Source organism: Cyprinus carpio, chromosome B10 (genome assembly GCF_018340385.1).
Source record: "Cyprinus carpio isolate SPL01 chromosome B10, ASM1834038v1, whole genome shotgun sequence".
Classification (NCBI taxonomy): Eukaryota; Metazoa; Chordata; class Actinopteri; order Cypriniformes; family Cyprinidae; genus Cyprinus; species Cyprinus carpio.
In genome coordinates, this window is record NC_056606.1 from 5,261,822 (window position 1) to 5,283,890 (window position 22,069).

The 22,069-nt window shown below is 37.9% G+C and overlaps 1 protein-coding gene across 1 annotated transcript; it reads left to right on the forward strand.

The window, feature by feature from the left end:
* The first annotated feature begins 1,564 nt into the window (after positions 1–1,564).
* Positions 1,565–21,265, forward strand: vldlr (very low density lipoprotein receptor). The gene is given in 21 exon segments (XM_042732182.1): positions 1,565–1,921; positions 6,489–6,608; positions 9,554–9,676; positions 10,614–10,736; positions 11,853–12,133; positions 12,135–12,225; positions 12,404–12,526; positions 12,848–12,970; positions 15,140–15,259; positions 15,393–15,518; positions 15,775–15,946; positions 16,133–16,351; positions 16,497–16,615; positions 18,170–18,309; positions 18,435–18,576; positions 18,729–18,878; positions 19,121–19,183; positions 19,649–19,690; positions 20,010–20,090; positions 20,542–20,711; positions 21,039–21,265. Coding segments are annotated over 21 exon segments (2,631 nt in total). The 5' UTR covers positions 1,565–1,854; the 3' UTR covers positions 21,075–21,265.
* Positions 21,266–22,069: the final 804 nt, after the last annotated feature.

Below are 22,069 nucleotides of genomic sequence, written 5' to 3' on the forward strand. Positions count from 1 at the left end.
TGTGATGATTTCCTTAACATAATCTAATCATAAAGTTATCACCACATCAGATAAAGACAAATAGGATATTAATATATCCATATTTTGTTCCTTATCCATAAGTGTTAATCAGATATGAGGAGGTGAAGATGTAGCCAGAACAAATGAGAAGAGAAGACTCTTAGATGTCAGGATTGATGATTAATGAACAGGGTAAATATAGTGCTTGCACACGGATCTGTCTTGCTTCTGCGGGGAACATTGATTTGCTCTGAATGAGAATCAATATGCATGAAAGGTTCCAGTGTAAGTTCTGATCTGGGAACAGAAGCCCTCCTGTTCATGTAATCCTGTTTTCAGAAAGTAAAACCACCATTATCTTTGATCACTACTCTTCTCCTCAGATGTTTGATACACTGTCCCTCATGTCTTTACTGTGATCAAAGTGACCATATCCAGCAGAGTCAAATGAAGCAGAATATTGCATACTTTATAAGTACTCTAAGGAATTCAGAATGAACCCAGTGGACTGATCCAAAAATTCAGCTGATCCGTCAAAATATGTCAAAGGAACAAGGAATATCATGCAAAAAGATTTTTTTTTTTTTTTTAAAAATGCATTAAATAAATCTTTACTATTTTAATAGATTTCCATTCAGCCCTGGTTATATGTCTATTTTTGTAGTTTATATATATATATATATATATATATATATATATATATATATATATATATATATATATATATATATATATATATATATAAACTACAAAAATAGACATATAAATATAAAAGAAATAGATATTTCAAAAGAAATTTGAAACAAACAGCACATTTGAAAGATTTTTTGTTAATTTAAATGTTTACTGTCACTTTTGATCAGTGTAATGCATCCTGCATTGAATAAAATTTTGCATTTCTTAAAAAAAGTATTACTAACCTCAAACTGAATATTTTTTATGGGTAGTAAAAGAGATGTTCTAATAAAATTCACTTTTTAGTAAAAAAAAGTAAGTAAGTGAATGAATGAATGAATTAGTCAATTAATTTAAAAAAATTAATAAATAAATAAATAAATAAATGTTATAATTATTAGTATTTTCAATATTATACCATGAGAATAAATAGTGTGACAACAAGCCCCAAAGTCTCCCTTTATCTGCCATACATAAAAATCGAGGGAACGTTCCTCGGTTATGTGAAGTGTCAGAATAATATTGGAACTTGAAACAATGCTTAAACTTTTCAGATTATGAAGTAAAAAACTATGAACCTGTCTAACTTATATATAGTAGTTTTCTATGTGAGCCAGCAATGTTTTTAGTCACATAGCCCATGCCATTATTCAAAACCAAGAGAGATTACTTTTCTGTTTTGTTCTTTGTTACTTTTAACAGTGAGTGATCTTCTTAAACAGTTTAGTATGGTACTGAAGGTATAGGATTATCCCTCCATAAACTTTAAACTGACTGAGGAAGATGACTATTTTAGATTTACAGATTTATTTACTCCTCATTTGTCTCAAGCAGGCAGAGACTGCACCATACGTGTAGGGCAGGTTAAGCGGAAGATGTGGGACAGAAAGGGTTAACAATGTGTAAATGACATGTTGAAGGAGAAAAACACGGCTGTGCTTGGCAGTGGCGCGGTTATTCGCCGCAGGTTCACGCTATCAGTAAATTAGGACATGGACTGCGGCTCGGTGAGCGCTTCGCGTGTGTGGAGAGACTGACCGGGGAACTGCCTTCATGAGATAAAAGCCCGTGGATCACGCCGCTTTCTGTTTGTCCCACGAAGACATATCGGCTGTGCTTCATTATCAGGGGACGAGGCCACAGACACACAGACAGCACAGCGTTCAGCTCTAGCGCGAAATGGTCACGTCTACTCTGGGGCTCCTCATTCTGCCAGTATGTCTTCAGCTGTGTGGATTTTCGCGCGGTGAGTGTTTAGAACGAGGATGGTAACAATGGTTGCCATGGGAAGATCATATAGAACAATGCCGCGTTCTCAGAACGTCTGTGGTTACAATGTTGCAATCTAATTCTCAGAGGAGGTTTAAATTCCTCGTAATAAACTGACCTGCTTGATATCATTCGTGCGTAAATCTGCAGAGGAAAATATTTTAGTATGGATCTTTCAGAGGAAAATGCGCTTGACTGTATAAATGTATAGGCCCTTGCGAATGGCTTCTAGCAGCCCACCCTACATTTACCATTATTGGTGGTATTATTTGTGAATGCTTTAATTAAGTGATACTGCATGACTTCTCCTTTTTGTTTCAAATGTAATCATGTGCGTTTCGAAAGCGTTGCTGGACATATCTGCGCGCCAACGCAACGCCTGCTTATGTTTGAACACTTAATTATTCATATAGACCTGTTATTTTATAACAGAGCCTTTCTGTTTTTTATTTCAGATGTTTGTTTGAAATCTCGATCCGCGCCGCTTCAGTCGGTAAAGAATCGAGGCGTGTTAGGTTGCGGTGATTAGGTGACTCCGGCTGGAGCGCGTGTGAAACGCGTATGTCAGCCGCTGATCTAGCAGCGGTCCGCTTGGCCTGTTTACTAGCTTTAGGGTGTATTCTTCTTTTTTAAGCGTTGATATGTTATATATGATATTATATACGTGATACACGCAATCTAACGTCTAAGCAGTGCGTTAAGAGGACGCGTTCTTGCGTTCAAAAGCAGCTAGACTGAGCGCAAGGTAAGGGGGCGTTCACATAGGACGCATTCTGTCTGAGCTTTTTTTGTGTTTGTGTGTTAATTACTACCCCATGTAAACATTAGGCACCGGAATCGTAAAGAGTTCAACGATTCGAATTCATCTGAACGATTCCCGTTTCTGAATGGCTCAACGATTCTTTGAGATCATTTCAGATTCTAGAGACTGGTTAAGACTAGTTAAAGCAGTATCCACTTCCACTGGTTTTTAATTGACTAAAAAGAATCATTTCGTAAGATTTATTCATTCAGGAATCGGATAACACTACATTGTCTCGTGGAAATTTTTATTTTTATTTTTGTCACATTGTCCAATTTGTATGAATCTTATTTGTAGCCTACATTTTTGTATGATCTGCTTACTCCCCACTTTATATACAGGGGTGGACCTTAATGTTTGATTTCTTCCTAAAAAAAAAAAAAAATATTTCGTTTTATTGGAATCATCATACAAATCTATTTGAAATTGGTACCTTGTAAAATACATTTGTTTTCTTAATAGAAGTCACACTACACTGATTGCACTGTTTTTTGATTCAGTAAAAAGATTTGTCTCGTACGATTCATTGTTTAGAAATCGGACTACACTGATAGTGCTGTGTTTTTAATGAATCATGATTTTTTTTTTTTTTAAATGTTTTTTAGTTTGGGATTAAGCATGTTACATATCTATGCAGGTGACCAGTTCTATTTTTTGTAATTTTCATATTTTAGGCTTTAACCGCAAGTACAGCAAGATTGGGGTAGCTTAGTGGTTAAAGATGTGGGTTGGTAACTGAAAGGTTGTTGGTTTAAACCCCAGCAGATCTAATCCTTGACCTGCTTCCACTGTGCCCTTGAGCAAAGTACCTCAGGTTTCTCCAGTGGGGACGGACCTTGTAACTACAGGTACTGTATAAGCATTAAAAACATTTGCTAAATGACAGTTTAGAAGTAATTAGTAGCGCTCAGGTGATTGGGAAAGATAAATGGGATACCTCTTATTTTCCTCATATGGTTGATTTCTCATATGTAGTGGTGATGTGAGGAGGGGTTTTGTTTTCAGGCTGGTCCAGCGGTGCTTTAGATTAAAGCCCCTTCTGCGTTCTCAGCATCTGCCTGTGATGAAGCAAAGATGAGATATTCTGATGAATCAGAGCTTTGGGAGTCTTGTGGTAAATGTTTTACTTGCACGCATATGAAAAGAAGGCTTCTGGGCCTTTGGCAAGCTGCAAAGCTCAGTCTCTCCTGGTAGGCTGAAATGTTGCAAGTGATCTTCACATCTTAAAAGCCAATCACAGAACTGATGTTTTCTTTAATGAGTGTTTACAGGTTGTCGGTACAGTATTTTGTAAACATCAAAATTACTTTTAAATGCCAAATGGTTTGCGCAATGCACTTGGCACGATTGGCAGATGCTTTGGTTCCTTTGGTATAAACGACATACTATTGTCAAAAATGGTGTTTTACAGTTTAATAGAGCTATAAAATAATAAAATATGCTTTTATATGCTTTTAGTCCAAAAAACAAACAATCAAAAAAAAAAAAACACTCAATTGCTTTTGCCATCAGAAAATGTACTGTATGCCTTTTGGTTATATATTTATTATTAATATTATATTTAAAGATGTATAATGATATACACTTTGCTTGTTGAAATGCTTATGCAAAATGATGAGGTCATATGATAATGTAGCATTCAACCATTTGAAACATTTTTTGAAGTTATGCAGCTGTGACAAGATTCTCAAACACAGTCACGGTCGAGAACAGCTGGCTTGTATGTGCATGATCTGATAACTGTAATCTGAAACTGTAAGACTCGCATATTAAAGCTCATAGCTAGTTCAGATACATCTGCCATGCTGTTTTGTCATTTTGAGTAGGTTGATAGTGCTACAGATTTAATTCACATTGATTATATTCCTGTCCCAGCTGGGGACTGGTCTTGCACTGTTCTGATTTGACTGAATGGTAGTCATGACATGAGCGGCTGACTTTGGTTAATGTCACATGTCATAAAGGGAAAGCGGGTGCCCATGAATGAAGTGACCACATTGTTTCAAAGGACTGGCCCTCATTCAGAAGAAATACAGTTCATGTTATTCAGAGGTTTGCAGGTTGTAGTTTTGTTATTTGTTGTGTTTTGACCAGTAAAGGCAGTTTGAAAGAGGGTGTAAATTTGAAAGAAATCATTACAGATCCAGACCTTTACTCTTGCCAAAAACTATTTTTATCAAATTTGTAGTTAATGCATCCGTTCCATACCGTTCATACTGTACCCTTTTGATGGCATTTAGTCAGCTCTTTCATGGAGGGCAATACAACTACAACTGCTTGGATCACTAGTCAATACTCTCTAGTCAGATTATTTCACAAACATGAGCGGTTAGGTCATCTGCACAGAGATGTTTCAAAATGTTTTGGTTGTCAAGGTTTTTGTTGGTATGTTCACAGATTTATTACTGAGAACTTCCGCACCACTAAGCAGCACTGAACAGAGTTGCAAAAATGTTGGTTTTCAGACAGGTTCTTAAACATGTTGTTTTTGTTTTTATTGTAGAAAATTGTTTGTTGCTCTTGAATTTTTGTAACCGTTTTTGCCATGAAGATGCTGACATGGCTTTAAATATTTATACTGTTTTAAAATGTATACTACTACTCCTTTGTCTGTTATTTACATTTAGTCATTTAGCAGATGCTTTCATCCAAAGCAACTTACAAATGAGGAAAATAGCATCAATCAAATCCAACAAAAGAGCAACAATATGTAAATGCTGTGACAAGTCCCAGATAGTCTAACACAGCACATGTAGGGAGATTTTTTTTATTATTATTTTTATAATAAACAAAAAGAAAACAAGTAAACACACTAGAAAAAGAATAGAAAATGCTAGTGTTATAGCAGTACATTTTTTTCCAGATAAATAAAAAGAAAACAAGTACTGTAGATAATAGAAATAGAATAGAGTACACTAGTGTGAGTCATTTTTTATATTAAATAAAAAGAAAACAAGTAGATAGAATAGAAAAAGAATAGAGAACGCTAGTGTCAGAGGGTCGTTTTTTATAATAAATAAAGCAAAGTTAATAGAATTGAAATAATACAGAGTGCTAGTGTTAGAAGGTGATGTTTTTATAATTAATAAAAAAATTAACAGGTACAGTAGATGTAATGGAAAAACAATAGAGAATGCTATTGTACACAATACACAGAATTAGTTAAATACGAAAAATTATGTATAAAAATGGTTGAAAGGCTTTTTAGGTTTTTTTATTTTAGGTTTTTTTTAAGGGTAACAAGCTTTATTGGTAAAAGGCCAAATGATGAAAACAGGTTGGATAAATTTCAAAAAAAAAATATTACTGAATTTATTGCATTTTTTTAAAACTCATTTTCATTTATCGATAAAAGAACTGCACAAAAAGTGAATGGTGTCATTTTTCCCATAGCTCCAGTCAGTTTCATGACATTTCCGGCAGAATGGAGCACCAATGACCAAAGATTGTGGAACTCTCTGCACATTACACTACACTACCTCTCAAAATTTGATCTTTTTCCTCCGACAGGATTAAGGGTGGTGACAGTAGTCTATGATAGCATTGTAAAAGTTTTATTCACGTAGTATGTCACTCAGTTTACAAAAAACAAAAAAAACTTGACAAATTCCTAAAAAATGTAACCAGTATCACACTTCTGTATGGGACAACATTTTCTGTACAAAACTCAGTATTAAGGAAAGTCATTCATTACAAGGCTAACTGTAACAAGCCACTGGCGCCGCCTCTTTCTGCCTCACAGGTTCCCGAACAGAATGTGAGCAGTCTCAGTTCCAGTGTGGGAACGGCCGGTGCATCCCGTCTGTGTGGCAGTGCGACGGCGACCTGGACTGCTCGGACGGGAGCGACGAGACCTCCTGCGGTGAGTCAGTGTTATGAGAGCTGAAAACAGTCATCTGAGAATTACATCAGCTCAGCAGCACAACATCCGTCATTGTTCTGATGTGTGGGCGTCTTGATGCTCGCCAGAACAGCCACACCTACCAGCCAGCGTGTGATTTCCCTGATCTGCAGTTAAACTAGTCCGGATCTCCAGAGCTGATGTAACTCTTGGGTAATCTGTCATAATGGAGGCAGAAACAGATTGGCTTGCAGTTTGGACTAAGCACAGCGAAATTAAAATATTGATGAGGGACAGTTGCTTGCCACTCCTTCATAGTATGACTGAAAACCAAGTGGTTTTATATGTAAAGATTTTTCCACCTAGGTGATCTATAACGCTCATCTGTGTGCTAACTGGGTCATTGATGTGAGAGAAATTACAGATGGGGGCCGGCACAGATAAAATGAGCTGAAGTCTTTTTTTGGATCCTGGTGTTCCCATTTAGGCCTCTTCACCTTTTACTCAGGGGCGTTTCCTCTGAGAAGCCAGTACCTCCTTATAATTCTAGAATAATATAAATGACAGAACAAAAAATCGTTTTGAAATATAAACTAATTTAGTATGTTAATCACTATTTTGCCAACAGCAATGTGTTTTTTGCTTCTCTTGAGGTGACTGTGAATGTATACTTGTTTTTGTCCTTCATTCAGTGTACAGTTTCAAATTACAAAAGAGAATGTGAATTGCAATTTGCACCCTATCTGACTTGAAAACATACAGTAAATATATTTGTTTTTATATAATTAGATATGATTTCATTAGCATTATTAGTGCACTGTCAACATATACAGTGCCCTCTATAAGTATTGGAACAGTAAAGACAAAATTGCTTTCTCTGCTGTGGAGTCAAGACATTTGTGAATATGATTAAAAGATGAATATGTGACAATACTACAGAATGTCACATTTTATTATTAGGTCTTTCGACACACAAGTTTTACCAAATAAAAAGGTCAGTATTTTTAGAGTTCATCGCACTATTTGATGTGAGCATAAGTATTGGAACAGTTGAATTTAAGGCAGATGTAAAAGATTAAATGCTAATATTTAGTTGCAGATCCCTTGCATGCAATCAGAGCAGTGAGTCTGTGACCCATAGACATCACCAGACTCTTGGTCTTATGCTTTGAAATGCTTTCCCCAGCCTTTAATGCAGCCAGTTCCACTGGTTGCTTGTTTTGGGGAGTTTCTGTGTTTAGTCTCCTCTTCAGCTGGTGAAATTAATGTTCAATCAGATTTAAATCTGGAGATTGATTTGGGCAATCTAAGACTTTACATTTCTTTGCCCTGATAAAGTCCTTGACTGAACTGGCAGGGTGTTTTGGGTCATTGTCCTGATCCAATATGAAGTGCTTTCTAATGAGTTTGGTGGCATTTTCTTGAATATACCCTTCCAAATTCATTCTGCTACTGCTATCATACATTAAGTCATCATTAAATTGAAGAGGTCCTGTTCTAGAGACAGCCATGCATGCCATGCCAGACAGACATGTATTTTAGGGTTCATTTTCACAGCTTTTATGATTTGTCTGTCATCAACTACTGTTGTTTATCTCAGCCGATCAGGTCGTCGTTGGTTGCTGATGTCGCCGGTAGTTTCCAAACTCTTGATTTCTCCATGCCCTTTGTTTTTCCTGTAGTTCTAATTGACAAGCTACGCAATATTCTGTTCATAATTGAGATTAATCGCATTCGATTATGAACACGATATTGCTTAGCTTGTCAGTGAACTACGGCTCTGTGTATTAACTGCCGCTCCCGTTTGAAAACAGGTGACTTTTCTTTACCGCTAATCACGGAACCGGCTTTACTGATGAGACACGCATGGCAAATGCATGCGATTAATCGCTTTTTAATGCAGCCCTAAACAGGACACAGCTGATACACTTAGAAAGACCTGTGAGGCAACTGTTCCAATACTTATGCTCACATCAGATAGGGAGATGAATTCTAAAAGTGCTGATCTTCTTAGCTGGTAAAACATCTTTGTGTTGAATCACCCAATAATAAAATGTGACATTCTGTAGTTTTGTCTCATATTCATCTTTTAATCATATTTACAGATTTCTTGGCTCCACAGCAAACAGAACAATTTTGTCTTTACTGTTCCAATACTTTTGGAGGGCACTGTATAACCCAGTTTTTTTTTTTTTTTACAATTTTATGTTAACTCTTACGCTCATCAAGGCTGATTTAAAATACATTTATTTGAAAGAGAAATATTTTGTAACATTATAAATGCCATCCATCTGTCCATCCGTCTGCTTTTGAAAGCTAATGTATCAGAGTTTCCATAAAAATATTAAGCAGTAAAAATGATCTGAAGGATCACAATTAATACATTTTTCTTGAGCAGCAATTTTAAATGTTTTATGCATAAGTTTCTTGTTGCCTGTATGGGTAAATATTGTACTACAAACTTTAAATCTGGAAATTTTGTAATAATCATGCAATTGGAACATGCATTTACATTGAACATAAAAATAAAGTCCAAAACAAAGAATGTGCTTTGCCTCCAGTGCAGCAAAGGTCCAGCAGATCTGTACTGTATCCCAGCAGTGACTCTGTGTTGAGAATGTCTATTGCCATTCAGTCCGCAGGAGGCCTCCTGCTCCAAGTATGCACTTGTGCTGTGAGAGGACATGAAGAGACTGTGAATGTGTCTGAGTCGAGAGGGAGCTGCTCTTTACTTCATACTGTAGGATTCAGAGATGTTTTCTTTCAGATCAATATCCTGTGCTGAATAAAGCAAAAATGTGCAGGCCTGTGGAGCAGCCTTTGTAAATCTCAGCTTGCATACCTAGGGTTCATTAGCATTTCAAGTACTCTTGAGCAGACATTCTTATGCATTGTTTGTTTTTCATTCCTCTTGAGCCTGTGCTAATATCTACTGAAGCACAGGTTTTATAACATGTCTGTTTCAGTGAGGAAGACCTGTGCCGAGGTGGACTACGTCTGCCGCAGTGGCCAGTGCATTCCCAAGAGATGGCAGTGCGATGGGGAACCAGACTGTGAGGATGGCTCAGACGAGACCATGGAAATGTGCCGTGAGTCCGATTTCATCTTTAACACACCATATTTATTCAGCGGTACCATGGTTTTGTGTTCGCTGCATGAACTCTGAGTGGGTTGTAAATCCCAAGTTACCTTCAAGGCTTGCCCATACAATTTCACATCTCAAATGTGGGTTATATTTTGATCCACCCCTGTGTGTTAGTTCTTCATGACATCTAGCACACATAAGCACTCATCTTTTGCATGTCCTCATTTGGGTTTAATGGTTTGAGGCACTTATTATAAACAGGGCCTATTGGTTTATTAAAGTACAGTGGCTGTACATTCTATACAGTCCAGCGCAGAAGTATCAGTGTACGTGCAGTTATGCATGGCAGCTCTCTAGATCAAGTCTTGTTTGACCAGCTGTTGGAAAGTTAGTCAGCAGAAAATGGAAAGGGACCAACAATGTGTGTGTGTTCGTGAGCATTTGCACACGGGTGGATATAAACGCATAAGTGATCTTTCACTTTAAGCTCAGTATTTCCATTAGTATTTCCATGTTGAGGATGTGTTATGTTTGAACTTGAAGTGTAAAATATCAAAGGTTTCATGGATTACGCAACAGACCTATAGCTCCGATCCTCCTTTGAGGTTACCTTTCCCGTTGTGTTTAAGAGCTGCCAGCGTCTTTGGAGTGTAGCCAAAGAGGTGAATGTTTCAACCTAATTGTTCACACCAGTCAAAGGTTGTTTCTATGTGAAGGTTTACACCCACGTTTCATGCTGTAAAACAATGTTTGTTTATGCTAAACCTGGCAAACACTTAGAATGGATTATTTTACCAAATATGACGTGAAAGCTCATTCTGGGGAGCTCTGATATAATTCCAGATCCAGATTCCTTTGGTTCACCGAATTGTTTGTAGAGTTGTGATATCTGATGATTAAGGTGAATGAAGTCGTGTGGTCCTGACTGTTTTTTGTCTCAGATACGAGGACCTGCCGAGTGAACGAGTTCAGCTGTGGCGTCGGCTCCACGCAGTGCATTCCGGTCTTCTGGAAGTGTGACGGTGAGAAAGACTGCGACAACGGAGAGGACGAGATTAATTGTGGTGAGTCCCTAGACACAACACCAGCTGAACCGTCTTTTACAATCAATCTGAGTTCCCGTTTCGCTCGTCTCATCTCCCGATTCTTTGCATGTAAAGGCAATAATTGGAATGGAGTCACTGAGATCCAAAGTGAAAATCTTCAGAAAAATCACAAGGGATTTTTTTTTTTCTTTTTCTAATCTAGCTCTGTTTGAATTAGGCTAGAATAGTTAAATTCAGTAAAATACATCTGTGTTTTTGTCCTGAAGGAAAAAATAATATACTTGTGTGCACTCTAAAAATGTTGCTTAAACTATGCTCAAAAATGCTGAGAGACACACAGAAACATCTAAAAAGTGAGGGATTTTAGTCATTTTCAACGTTCCTTGCAATTCTTCCCAGACAAAGTATGTCAAATAAATATGCAAATGTATAGTAATTAATTTATTCATATATAATATATACAATTAGTCTGCAAAAAATATGCATAGTTTCTTTATTTATTCATTTATGCATTGTAATACCATTATTTATTCTAATTAATATTATTTGTTCTAATACCACTTTTGGAAAGTGTTTTATTGACTAAATAAAATAAAGTACATAAAATATGCATAAAGTATACATAAAAGTAAAATATACATAGTTATTAGAATGAATGAATTCTATTATTTATTCTAATAAATATTATTTGTTCTAAAACCACTTTTGGGAAGTGTTTTATCAAAGAAATGAAATGTACATAAAGTATAAATAATAATAAAAATAAACTGAATTATTTTTTTCTGCAATATTCAAATATTTATTAATATTTGTAATTATTTTAGCTTAAGTTGACGTTTTAATCATTTCAGTTTTTCATGTTTCTATTTAGCTTTATTTCAGTTTACTTAAACTTAAGTTAGTTGCAAAGGCAACATTTCTTTCATCTTAATTTCAAGTTGATTTTAAGTTTTAGTTAATAACAGTGATTCAGATAATAAGACGAGTAGACAGTTGTCGAGGTAAATTGAGGGCTACTTAAAGCTGTATTTTCTAGATATTTGCCTGTGTCCACATTATTATTCTGAAATCCTGAAGCATTTGTTGATCCCTTTGATGGCCTCTTAAGATGTTTTCCTGTGTCGTCTTATTTAGGTAACATTACATGTGCTCCTCTGGAGTTCACCTGTGCCAGTGGCCGCTGTGTTTCTCGTAATTTTGTCTGTAATGGTGAGGACGACTGTGGGGATGGCAGCGACGAACAGGACTGTGCTCCTTCCTCCTGCGGCCCGAGTGAAGTCCCGTGTGGAAATAATACCTGCATTCCTAGGAGCTGGCTGTGCGATGACGATGTGGACTGCCAAGACCAATCGGACGAGTCGCCAGAGCGTTGCGGGAGCGTTGCGGCACGGAAAGCTAAGTGTTCAGCTAAAGTGTTTGCAGTGCGGCTCTGGGGAATGCATACATAGGAAGTGGCGCTGTGACGGGGATCCAGACTGCAAGGACGGCAGCGATGAGAAAAACTGCTGTAAGTGTTTTTTTGTTTTGTTTTTTTGTCATATATGGCTGGAATATATTGTCACAGAAAAGGAAACTTTTGTTTTCTGCATATTTTAGTTGTTTTTTTGTTTTGTTTTTTGTTATACATGTCTGGATTATATTGTGTCATGGAAACACAACCCTAACCCTATCCGTGTAATTTCCAGCTGCCCGTACCTGCAGACCTGACCAGTTCAAGTGTGAAGACGGCAGCTGTATCCATGGCAGCCGACAGTGCAACGGATTTCGAGATTGTGCAGACGGCACGGATGAAGTCAACTGCAAAAACTGTGAGTATTTAATCTGGAAAGCATTTTCTTTTTCTATGATTTATCTGGATGGAAAAGTAACAAATATGATTTAAATTGCAAAAACTGTGAGTCTGTTAAACTGGAAGTAATTTTCTAGTTATTTATGTGGGATGTTTGGGTAGGTATATTGTGATATATAATGGTATTTAATAATATTTTGGAATTTAAAATGTGAAGCAAACACTGCACCAAATATTGTAGCTATATAAAAACAGTTTTTTTTTTTAAAGGCTCTCATCATAGGGCTATTTTTTTTTTTTTTAAATAAACTGAAATGACTCTTCTTGTCTCTTTGCTCAGTAACTCAGTGTAAAGGTCCTGACCAGTTCAAGTGTCGGAGTGGAGAGTGTATTGAGATGAGTAAAGTGTGTAATAAGGTCCGTGACTGTCCTGACTGGAGTGATGAACCCATCAAAGAGTGCAGTAAGTACAAGTGTGTTGCTGGTCTTTTCATTACGCATTCTGACATGTCTTCTATATAAATTTGAAAATGTCTAAAAAGGTCTATCAGTGCACACATAGCTTTGAACAAAGTATCTTGTATGTGTCAGGACGATTTTTAATGTGGGTTATTCTTAGAACTGTGTAATTGCTCTGCTGGGTTCACCTAACAGACTTGCATAATTACTGTTTTTAGAATTTCACTGTTATTTGACACATAATTCCCAACTTCCCCTAATGTCAGAATTAGCATTATATTAGCATTATTATAAAGTCTAACAATTATGACTTGAGTTTGAAGTATAAATAAAAAAAAAAAAGCTTAGGTTTTTAACTGCATAACTAAATTGCACTATCAGTTCTTTTAAGTTGTCCTTGTAATCTAAAGGCTGCTTAAAGATGATTAAATGGATACAAAAAGGAAAAAACAATCATAGTTCACCATGCAAATGAACAGTTCAATGCACAAAACGATCACAATTCAGTAAAATGTCCTCAGCAAGCATCGTAAATGTAGGTCAATGAGACAGTTTTCGGACTTTGGTCTAAGAACAGTTTTCTTGAAATAGTTTCATTTGTGTGTAGTGCTCTGACTTAAATGCTGACTAAAGTGTCATGAGTTCATCAACCGGCAGTATAATTAGTAAACACACAGTAACAGTAGTCTGTTAGACAGGGTTGTTGAGTCTGAAAGTTTGAGTAAATTGTTTCAAGCTGTCTGTTTTGACTTAAATGCTGCTTAAACGGTTCCAGATGTTAGGGGTGTGAACGGACCATTGGACGGGTGAGATGCTGTACAGGAATTCCTCCCCACTGTTAATGCATCTGTTGCAGGGTCATTTTAGCTTTTAAGAATGGTTTCTCTTCACATTTTAGGATGTTTTCACACTTGAGTCTTCTTTAAAAGACCCTAGTAATAGACCACAGTGTGTCTAAAATTTGTGTTTGGTTGCAGACTTAATGTCCAAGTCACTTCTGCTCTTTGTAAATCAAGTTTGAAAAGACCAATCAGAACTTCTGCTGTTGTGTTTTATTCAATGAGACCCTTTAGTGATATTGTCTTGTCATATGTCAGGGTTGCATTTATTGGTCCAAAGATGGGCTTGTAAACTACTAGGTTTACTTCACGGAAATTACTCCCTTCATGTTGTGCAGCATCAGCAGTCTGATGGCCAGCTGGTGGTTACATTCTGCACAACTGTGATTTTGACTTCATTTTTAAAAATGCTTCAGTTTGATAGCATCTGGGCTCGAAAAACAATTCTTTCCCCCCCCACACATTTGGTCGTTATGGTATACCATGCCAAAATGACACAAAAATACACAGTTTGTGGACAGAGGACAGGAATTTTGCCTGTTTTTTGCCATATGGAAAAAAGCACAACTAGTTGTAATCTTCGACTAGTTGATATTAGTCTCGTGTAGCCAGACCTTCAGACTGACGGCAGAAGGTCTGGGAACCACCCAAGAGGCCAAATGACTGACAGGTAAAGCAACCAATCAAGTTTCGTTTTGTGCCACATCATGTTTAGGGGTGTGGAAATGTCCCCACTATAACAGACCGGCGTGTAAATCCCTTGGATGTATATTAAAGAGGCTATACTGTGAGCTTTACGTATTTCACATATTTTTGAAAATCCAGCATTTAGTTGATCCTGATAAGAGCTCATTGTCACAGTTGTAAACACTTTTGTTTGGCATCAAGGCATCTTTGTTTCCAGGCAGATCGTTAAACAGTGCGACACACATTCAACCAATCCAGTGATGACTTCGAAACTCATGAAGTGTTTCCAAGTTTGTTTGCCATATGCATCAGACAATCAGCCAGCAGCCCATGGCCATAATGTCTGAGGCTAAGACCAAGTTGTTGGATCAAAAAAAAAAAAAAAACAGTCACCCAAGCCATAAAAACCAATGAGTATTGTGGCACATTTGTCCAGCATGGAGTCAATACTAAGTAGCATGCGCCATGTTTTCAAGCGTGATCCAAGGACATCGAGTATCACCCTGGGGGCATTGATCATATGGAGCCTCTCTGAATTATTGATCTGTATAAATCTGAGCATGTCACATCCGTGCATCTCCTGTGAATATCCCACAATGAAATTGTCAAATTAAGTGTGTAACGCAGCCATCCACCATTTGTTTTAGATACGAACGAATGCCTAATCAATAATGGGGGCTGCTCGCACATCTGCCTTGACCTGACGATTGGCTACAAGTGTGACTGCACGCTAGGACTCCAGCTCATCGATCGCAAGACCTGCGGTGGTATGAATAGCCACATGTTCTGTTCAAATGTATTCAGAAAAATGACTTTAGTATTGATTATCTTGGGTCCTGAAAATGGATCTTTGTTGAATGTTCTTCAACAGGAACTAAGACTATGATTGTTTCTCCACAGATGTCAATGAGTGCCTCAATCCTGGAATATGCAGTCAAATATGTATAAATCTTAAAGGAGGGTACAAATGTGAATGTCACAATGGCTACCAGATGGACCCCACGACCGGAGTGTGCAAAGCTGTAGGTAAGCTAGTCAAGGTGAAATTCACTTGGAATTCAACTCTGTTTTAGCTTGGCTGATTTTCTACAATTGGTGATTTGGATTGGTTTCCCATCTAAACAAGTAAAAAAAACATTCACAATTGAATGCACACCTGTGGTAACACTGCAGTTTAATTTCAGTAATTCAGAATCAGTGATGCTACATGTTCACAACAGACCAAAGAGTCCCAGTAATTTTGATCTCTGCCATTTATGGTACCCTCTTTTTGCATTTCTAGGTAAAGAGCCCTGTCTTATTTTTACCAATCGAAGAGACATCCGTAAACTAGGACTGGAGCGGCGTGAATATACTCAGATTGTGGAGCAGCTGCGGAACACAGTAGCTGTAGATGCTGACTTCGTTCAGCAGACAATATTCTGGGCTGACCTGGGGCAGAAGGCGATTTTTAGGTAAGTGTTGGGTCTCTGTAGACTTGGTCTGAAGGCAGCAACTTTAAACTAGAGCAACGTTGTATGAGAACTACTGTAGGACTAGGAGTTTGTGCATAAATGTTAGCAATGTTGTTGTCTTTCCAACCACTTGGATGGCTTAACCCATATTTGCCTGGTGATTTGGTGCTCCCCTCTCCCCCACAGCACAGTATTGGATAAGCAGGAGGCAAGTCATATGAAAGTGATTGACAACATTCAGATGCCTGTTGGGATTGCAGTGGACTGGATTTACAAAAACATCTACTGGTCAGACCTGGGCAGTAAGAGTATAGCAGTGGCCAACTTCAATGGGACCAAGAGGAAGGTACTCTTTAACAGCGGCCTGAAGGAACCGGCCTCTATTGCTGTAGATCCTCTATCAGGGTAATTTGATTATCAAAACATTTCCACTACTTTCTAAAAGTTTCCTAATTTTCAGATGTGCTCAGTTAAAACTTTTTGAAAGCAGTCCTCTGGTTTGAGATAATCTAAAGTTCAGATGATTGCATCCTTGTCCTTTTAATTACAGGTTCCTGTATTGGTCAGACTGGGGCGAACCAGCTAAGATTGAGAAGTCTGGTATGAATGGGATTGACAGACAGGTCCTGGTAGAGACAGACATTCAGTGGCCCAATGGAATAACTCTTGGTGCGTAACGTTTAGCATGATGTTTGTTACTTTAATTTACTTGAACCAGTAAGGCAGGACTAGCCAACCCTGCTCCTGGAGGGGCTAACTTTCTGCAGATTTCAGTTTGAGTGAACAGACCTACCTGTTATTTAATGACCCTGAACACTAGTGTATTTGATGAGGGTTGGAGCTAAACTCTGCTGAATGGTAAACCTCCAAGAGCAGGGTTGGCTACCCCTGTGATAAGGGTATCCTCCTGCTATTCCACAAGTTAGTTAAGTCAATTGCTATTGCTCATACTTTGGGTTAGGGCAGGATGTGTCAAAGTCTGCTCCTGAAGATCCACAATCCTGGAGAGTTTAGTTCCAACCCTGCTTCAACTCACATGTTTGTAGTACAAGCAGTTTTGAAACAACTCCGCAGGACTCTGGCCCTTTCAGGAGTGGAGTTAAACATCTATGGGTTTGTGGAAGCATGTGGACTTTGGTTTGGACATTTGGACAATTTCTGCTTGGTAGATGATACGACGGGTGAAAAATTGAATGAATATGCTAGAGGACTGTCCTGCAGATGTTTAGATGTGAACCTGCAACCTGGCCTTTTACCTGGCAGAATTAGTATTTAGGTAATTTTGGAGGCTTTGCGTAGCTGGTTTGGGTGGTTTTAATTAGGGTTAACGCTAAGGCTGCATTTACACTGCAGGTCTTGATGCCCAAATCCGATTTTCTGACTATATCCTATTTTTTTTGACGACCCGCTTACATCATCTTTTAAAAGTGACCCGTATCCATTTAGCATTTACACTATACACTGCTGAAACTACCAAACGTAGACGTTCTGACCCGGAAAAGGAAGTAAAACAGCACGAAATACAATGGATGCAGATGAAATAAAATTATACAGTGTTTTGCTTTCCATAATATATTGAAAAGTCAACAAAAAAAATATTGGTCTCGTATGGCGGAGAAAAAAACGCTTAAACCGTGCCTCCCCATATCTCGTGAAATGTCTTCAAACTTATTTATTTCTGTAACAACCCTGCATTTTTGCCTGCACTGTCTCTTCGCCCCAAAGACTTTAAAAGACGTGAAACCTCCGCATTGCTCCACTGTGTGTATCCTTCGTCCTCTATCACGCCTATAATAAGTCATGTGATCTCAGTTGGTGGCGTCCACCTGAGTTGACGTCACTTTTTTAATGACGTACGACTCTCATTTACTGGGGAATATCCAATTTGTCTGCTTACATGGCACACGCAAATGCAGTATCCGATTCATATCCGATTTATTACCACATATGAATGAGGCCTGAATCCGATCTGAGAAAATCGGAATCCATGCGGTATTTTCCTGCTTACACGTTCACCGGTCATATCCGATCTGTGCCACATGAGAGGAAAAAAAATCGGAATTGGGTCACTTGAACCATGCAGTGTAAATGGGGCCTAAACTCTAAAGGACAGTGGTCCTCCAGGAAAATGAAGGGGTGGGATCTGTTGACTGGCATTGTGTGACCAACTAGCAACCAGCCAGAATCATGAATTATCCCCTGACCATTACTCTTGTCTTATAGATCTGATCAAGGGCCGACTTTACTGGGTGGATTCAAAGCTGCACATGCTTTGTAGTGTAGACTTGAATGGAGACAACCGCCGGAAGGTGCTGCAGTCACCAGACTACCTGGCCCACCCTTTTGCCCTTACTGTTTTTGAGGTACACCAACTTGATTAGTTACAACGGCCAACTACAGTGGATCCATAGTAGTGTCAAATTATGCTATACGGTAGCATTTGGTGATCTGATTCAACAAAGTTTGTTTTCTCTGTACCCCATTTCAGGATCGAGTGTTCTGGACAGACGGTGAGAATGAGGCAATCTACGGTGCAAACAAGTACACAGGATCTGAAGTAACTCTGCTGGCCAGCAACCTCAATGAACCCCAGGACATCATTGTGTACCACGAACTAATTCAACTGTCTGGTGTGTCCTGAATTTATTCTGAGCAGTAGCAACAACATGTTTTGCTGATTCTGTGACTCAAAAGCCTATGTAGAAGGAGCTGAAACCTTAAAATCTTAAAGCTTCGATTTGAACTTGAAGAGTAACCAGATACTGTTGTTTTCTCAAACCAGGGACCAACTGGTGTAATGAGAAGTTGGAGAATGGAGGCTGTTCCTTCATGTGCCTGCCAGCTCCACAAGTTAACAAACATTCCCCTAAATTCACCTGCGTGTGTCCTCAAGGTCAAACACTCACCTCGGATGGCCTGCGCTGCAGACCAGGCACGTAACCATCACTTCGTAACAAAATTATATATTGCTGATCAAGCTTTCATTTGCATTGTTAATTTTGTGTGTGTGTGTGTGTGTTGACCATTCATTTTCGCTTTCATTCATGATCCATCAATTTTGGATGTCTTTGGCCAGTGTTCTGACTGCTGCTCTAAAACAAGTTGCATAAATTACCTTAAATCTAAGAATTAGCCATTTTATTGCTATGGCTCTGTATTGCTCTCTAATGACAGAGGCACCCACTGCCGCCCCCCGAGATGTAGGGAGGGTGACCCCTCACCCCAGTCACCCTAAAGGTAAAGCAGTTATTAGGATGTTAACTGCATGTGCATGGAGATCAATGCCTTTGATTTGCTTACTGCCATAATGATAGATGGCTTCACAGTTGAAGTCCGTAGAAGTGGCACGTTAACATTTCCTTCAAGCTTGCATTGAGGTAGGCTGAGGGGTGTGATTACTGACCTGTTAATAAAATCAGTACTATGAGGTTTTGGGAACTTAAATATCTGATAGTTTGTCCTCATATTAGCAGGCATTAGTTAAAGTATTTGTGAAATTTCTTGAATTTCTACTGGTTGCAACTAAGTTCTGCTGCTTCATTTCTGCTTGAACTTTAGGTAACTTTTAGGTAAATATTATTGACTGGCGTTGGATCATTTGTAGCATGCATTTTAAAGAAAATCACAATGGAATATGTTAATGTGGAAAATGGAAAAGGAGCCTCCAGTGTTTATACTCATAAACATAATTTTGTTTTAAAGCATCTGCAATGCCGAAGGTTGCCTCTGAACCAGTTTGGGCTGGTAAGGCTAGTTGCCTCCCATATACTTTAATCTAAATCTGGAATTAAAACCATAACTGTAGTCTCTAACACTGCATTTAGAATAGAAAAACCTTCCCATTCTAAATAACATGACTGGAGATAGTGGCTGTGAAAGTGTTTGTCTCTTTATTTAAGAAGTTCCATTTCATCCCTTTGCTGCTGCTTGTCTGCTTACACTCTCATATCCAAACTTCATTTACACCATTACTCAAATATTATCTCACTTGGCTGACTCTTGATGTAGTTTGTTTTGGTCTTTTACATTTGATTTTTTTCAACATCTTCCTTTCTATTATTAGAAGGAAACATAAGCACCTCTATACATGAAGTGAATTCATCAGCCAAAGGATCTGCTGCTGCCTGGGCTATTCTACCTGTGTGTAAGTACATTTTCTACTCCTGTAATACGTTTAATAAACATTTGCATGATTTATGATCTATACATCTGTCAATCATTTGAGAACTAATGAAATCAAAATTTTGAAGCCTTTATTATTTTTTTTAATTCAAGTCATCTATTTGTCATAGTCCTAAAAGCTGACTAATCTTTAGCAGATTGACTTGTACTACACTGGTTTTGTCCAATCAAATGCTAGGTAGAATGAAAGTTATCCCCCTTGACAAGTTTCTTGGCTGTGATGTGATAACAGCCATTTAGCTATAAAAAATATTAAAGCAGTAAGTTTGGGCATGTCACACAGGAAAGAAAAATGCATTTGTCAGGACATATTTGGAGTCACTTTTACTTGTACATATTTGCTGGAACATTTTCAGCTGTCCCTACAGTCAAGTTGTTATAGAGTTACTCAGTTCAATGTTCTTTGCCTACAGTGTTATTGGCCATGGCTGCTGCGGGTGGTTACTTAATGTGGCGCAACTGGCAGATCAAAAATAAGAAGAGCATGAACTTTGATAATCCAGTATATCTGAAGACCACAGAGGAAGACCTCAATATCAATATCAGCAGACACAGCGCTTCTGTAGGCCACACGTACCCTGCTGTGAGTAATGCATATTCAGCATAGTCATTATCTGTGGTTTCAGATTAATGAAACCATAGATTTTTCATCTCGTCTACATTAGAAATATTATTATTTTTTTTTTTTTTTTTTTAAAGGAAGAATTTCTTTTGAGCTATTCTCTTTGCTGTTCTGTAATGCTGAAAGTAAAGCCTGGCAATTAGTTCTGGGATTATTCGGTTTTGGAAAATGGATAATTATGTATATTTTATGGCAGACACTAATTACAGTTTGCTAAATGCTTAGTTTTTCTAACAGGCTGTAATGCATCTGGACCTTCATTCCACTAATTTTCTTGTCTTTCTGTAGATTTCAGTGGTAAACACAGAAGACGACTTGTCATAACCCAAGCTCCCACAATGCTCCAATTTATTTACCAGCCACTTGGCACTAATGGCAACTGCTGCAGTTTCAGCGTTTTTCACAACCAGCTGCCTTCTGAAGTGCATTTCCAAGTTTTTTTTTTTCTCTCCAATAAGAGGATGTCATTTGTGGTACGAGAAAGTACGTGCACACTGCTCACGCTGAGCACGCTCCAAAAGCATCAAGGAATTCTGAGGGTCTGGGTTTTTACCTTCACGTACACCATAACAGCCCCAAAATGATTCAACAGCCTTAATTACCATTTATAAGGATGACGGCATAGCTGGAGAACCAGAATGCAGATTAGATGGTCAGTAGTGTGTGTGGATGCCTGAAATATTTAAATGAAAATGCATATTTTAGATGACCACATCTTTAAAGTGCAAGTTTCTTTCTTTCTGTTTTCCTCATGGACATTGTTTCCCAGAGATGCATTATTGTGAAGTTTTGTGTGTCTTTCTGGGTTTGAAAAAGCTCTATAGGGAGAAGTGCTGTTGCAACATTTGTAAAACATTGTGTAAATATATATATCCCTCTCTGGAAAACATAATCAGGATTCCTCAAGCACTTTGATCAAATGTTCCTCTGTAAATAAGATTGTATACATTTGACTGAGACAATTTTGCTATGGTTGGGTACTGTACCAGGGTAGAGGAAAATGTATTTAAAAATGAAGTTTGTTAAAACTATTTTGTATGTTTGTGTGCTGTTCCCGTGACCTTTTTATAGCAGTGTGCAAGGGAACATAATGCTCTGTATTGTGAAAAGGAAACATTTGCAAATGTGAAATAAAATGAAAGTTTAAAATAAGTTTCTTTTTTGGTTTAAATGAAAATTTAACCTCATGCTTGAATATTTAATTGCATATGTTCTATTGTTTTTATAGGCTTCCTTGAGACTAGGTTAGGGTAACGGTAGGATTTGAGCCAGACTCGTCTGCATTTAAAACTACACCCTGAATTCAGAATGATATCATT